This window comes from Geospiza fortis, unplaced genomic scaffold (genome assembly GCF_000277835.1).
Source record: "Geospiza fortis unplaced genomic scaffold, GeoFor_1.0 scaffold61, whole genome shotgun sequence".
Lineage (NCBI taxonomy): Eukaryota > Metazoa > Chordata > Aves > Passeriformes > Thraupidae > Geospiza > Geospiza fortis.
This window is the reverse complement of record NW_005054430.1, coordinates 1,008,806-1,010,850: the sequence shown is the minus strand read 5'-3', so window position 1 is coordinate 1,010,850 and position 2,045 is coordinate 1,008,806. Positions and strand designations below refer to the sequence as shown.

The 2,045-nt window shown below is 43.4% G+C and overlaps 1 protein-coding gene across 1 annotated transcript in view; it reads right to left on the bottom strand.

The window, feature by feature from the left end:
• LRGUK (leucine rich repeats and guanylate kinase domain containing) overlaps window positions 1-2,045 on the bottom strand; it is a gene marked incomplete at its 5' end in the record, with an annotated part of 48,456 nt that overhangs the window by 8,736 nt on the left and 37,675 nt on the right. Inside the window, one exon of the mRNA XM_031061889.1 lies at window positions 738-862. Coding sequence (XP_030917749.1) covers window positions 738-862 — 125 coding nt within the window. The remainder of the gene's footprint in view (window positions 1-737; window positions 863-2,045) is intronic.

Here is a 2,045-nt window from a genome sequence, read left to right as displayed (position 1 = left end):
TTTGGGGGGGGGGAGAAAAAATTGTTTTAAAACCCAAAAAATTGTTTTTCCTTCCTCTCTTGGGAAGATTTTGTGGGTTTTGGGCTTTAAATTCCCCATTTTTGTGTTCTATCACATCACTTCAAAATAACCAAGAGAGATATTTTTAGGAGCTTTTGAAGATCTGAGTCTCCTCTTCCTAAATCCTCCCATTTTTGGGATTATTTGTTCTATCAAAAACTTCCAGCTCCAAAACTTCCCATCTCAGCTGGAAATGCCCCAACCCCTGGAATTTTGCAGCTGGAGGAGTTTTTCCTTCCTCTCTTGGCGAAATTTTGTGGTTTTGGGCTTTAAATTCCCCATTTTTGTGTTCTATCACATCACTTCAAAATAAACCCAGAGATATTTTTAGGAGTTTTTGAAGGGCTGAGTCTCCTCTCCTTAAATTGTCCCATTTTTGGGATTATTTATTCCATCAAAAACTTCCAGCTCCTCCAACTCTTCCTGCTGCTCCCTGCTCAGCAGAGAGGAATTTTTCCCAGAGAATTTTTTTCCCAGGAATCCAGAAGGTGGCACTGGCTGATCTTTAAGGTCCCTTCCAACCCAAACCATTCCACGATCCAGCAGAACTGGGAAATATTCTTGAAATCAGAAGTGGACAGAGAACAGAGAATTTTCTCTTTCAATTTTTTCCCTGAAAACCGAAGAAGGTTGGGGTCCAGCTCCCGGTTCCTGAGGTGACAGGAGCTGCTCCTTACCACCGAGCCGGGGGTTGCAGTCAGCATTTCCAGGAGGTCTCTGGGATAGCTCTTGGTGGAAACGTGCAGGAGGTCACCGTAGCACGGAGCCGCCTTTTCCTCTGGGATGAGCTGATTCCTGGAACCTGGCGTGGGAAGGACAACCCTCAACAGAAACGTTCTGGACACGAGCAGCAAGGAATATTTCCGGTTTTATTTCCCTCCCTGGGAGGGGCCACGGCCAGGCTGGGTTGGGGTTTGGGGTGGCTTTGTGTGGAAGGGGTTTCACAGTGACTGCTGCGAGCCTGAGAGAGGCTTGGGAAGAGGATCCAGGTTTGATAGGAAAATCCATGTTTGATAGGTGGATCTGTGTTTGATAAGAGGATCCGTGTTTGATCAGAGGGCCCATGTTTGATAGGTGGATCCATGTTTGATAAGATGTTTGATAATAAGAGGATCCATGTTTGCTAAGAGGATCCATGTTTGATAAAAAGAGGATCCATGTTTGAGAAGAAGAGGATCCATGTTTGTTAAGAGCATCCATGTTTGGGAAGAGGATCCATGTTTGATAGGAGGATCCATGTTTGAGAAAAGGATTCATGTTTGATAAGAGGATCCGTGTTTGATCAGAGGGCCCATGTTTGATAGGTGCATCCATGTTTGATAAGAGGATCCGTGTTTGGTAAGATGTTTGATAATAAGAGGATCCATGTTTGCTAAGAGGATCCATGTTTGAGAAAAGGATTCATGTTTGGGAAGAGGATCCGTGTTTGATCAGAGGGCCCATGTTTGATAGGTGCATCCATGTTTGATAAGAGGATCCGTGTTTGGTAAGATGTTTGATAATAAAAGGATCCATGTTTGGGAAGAGGATCCATGTTTGAGAAAAGGATCCACGTTCGATAAGAGGATCCAGGTTTGATAAGAAGAGAATCCACGTTTGGGAAGTAGAGGATTCATGTTTGATAAGAGGATTCATGCTTGATAGGTTGATCCGTGTTTGATCGGAGGATCTGTGTTTGAGAAGAAGAGGATCCATGTTTGTTAAGAACATCCATGTTTGGGAAGAGGATCCCTGTTTGATAAGAGGGTCCATATTTGATAAAAAGAGGATCCGTGTTTGATAAGAGGATCCGCGTTTGATAGGTGGATCCATGTTTGATAAGAGCACCCATGTTTGATAGGAGGATCCATGTTTGATAACAGGATCCAAGTTTGATAACAGGATCCATGTTTGATAAGAGGGTCCATGTTTGATAACAGGATCCAAGTTTGATAACAGGATCCATGTTTGATAAGAGGATCCATGTTTGATTAGAAGATCCATGT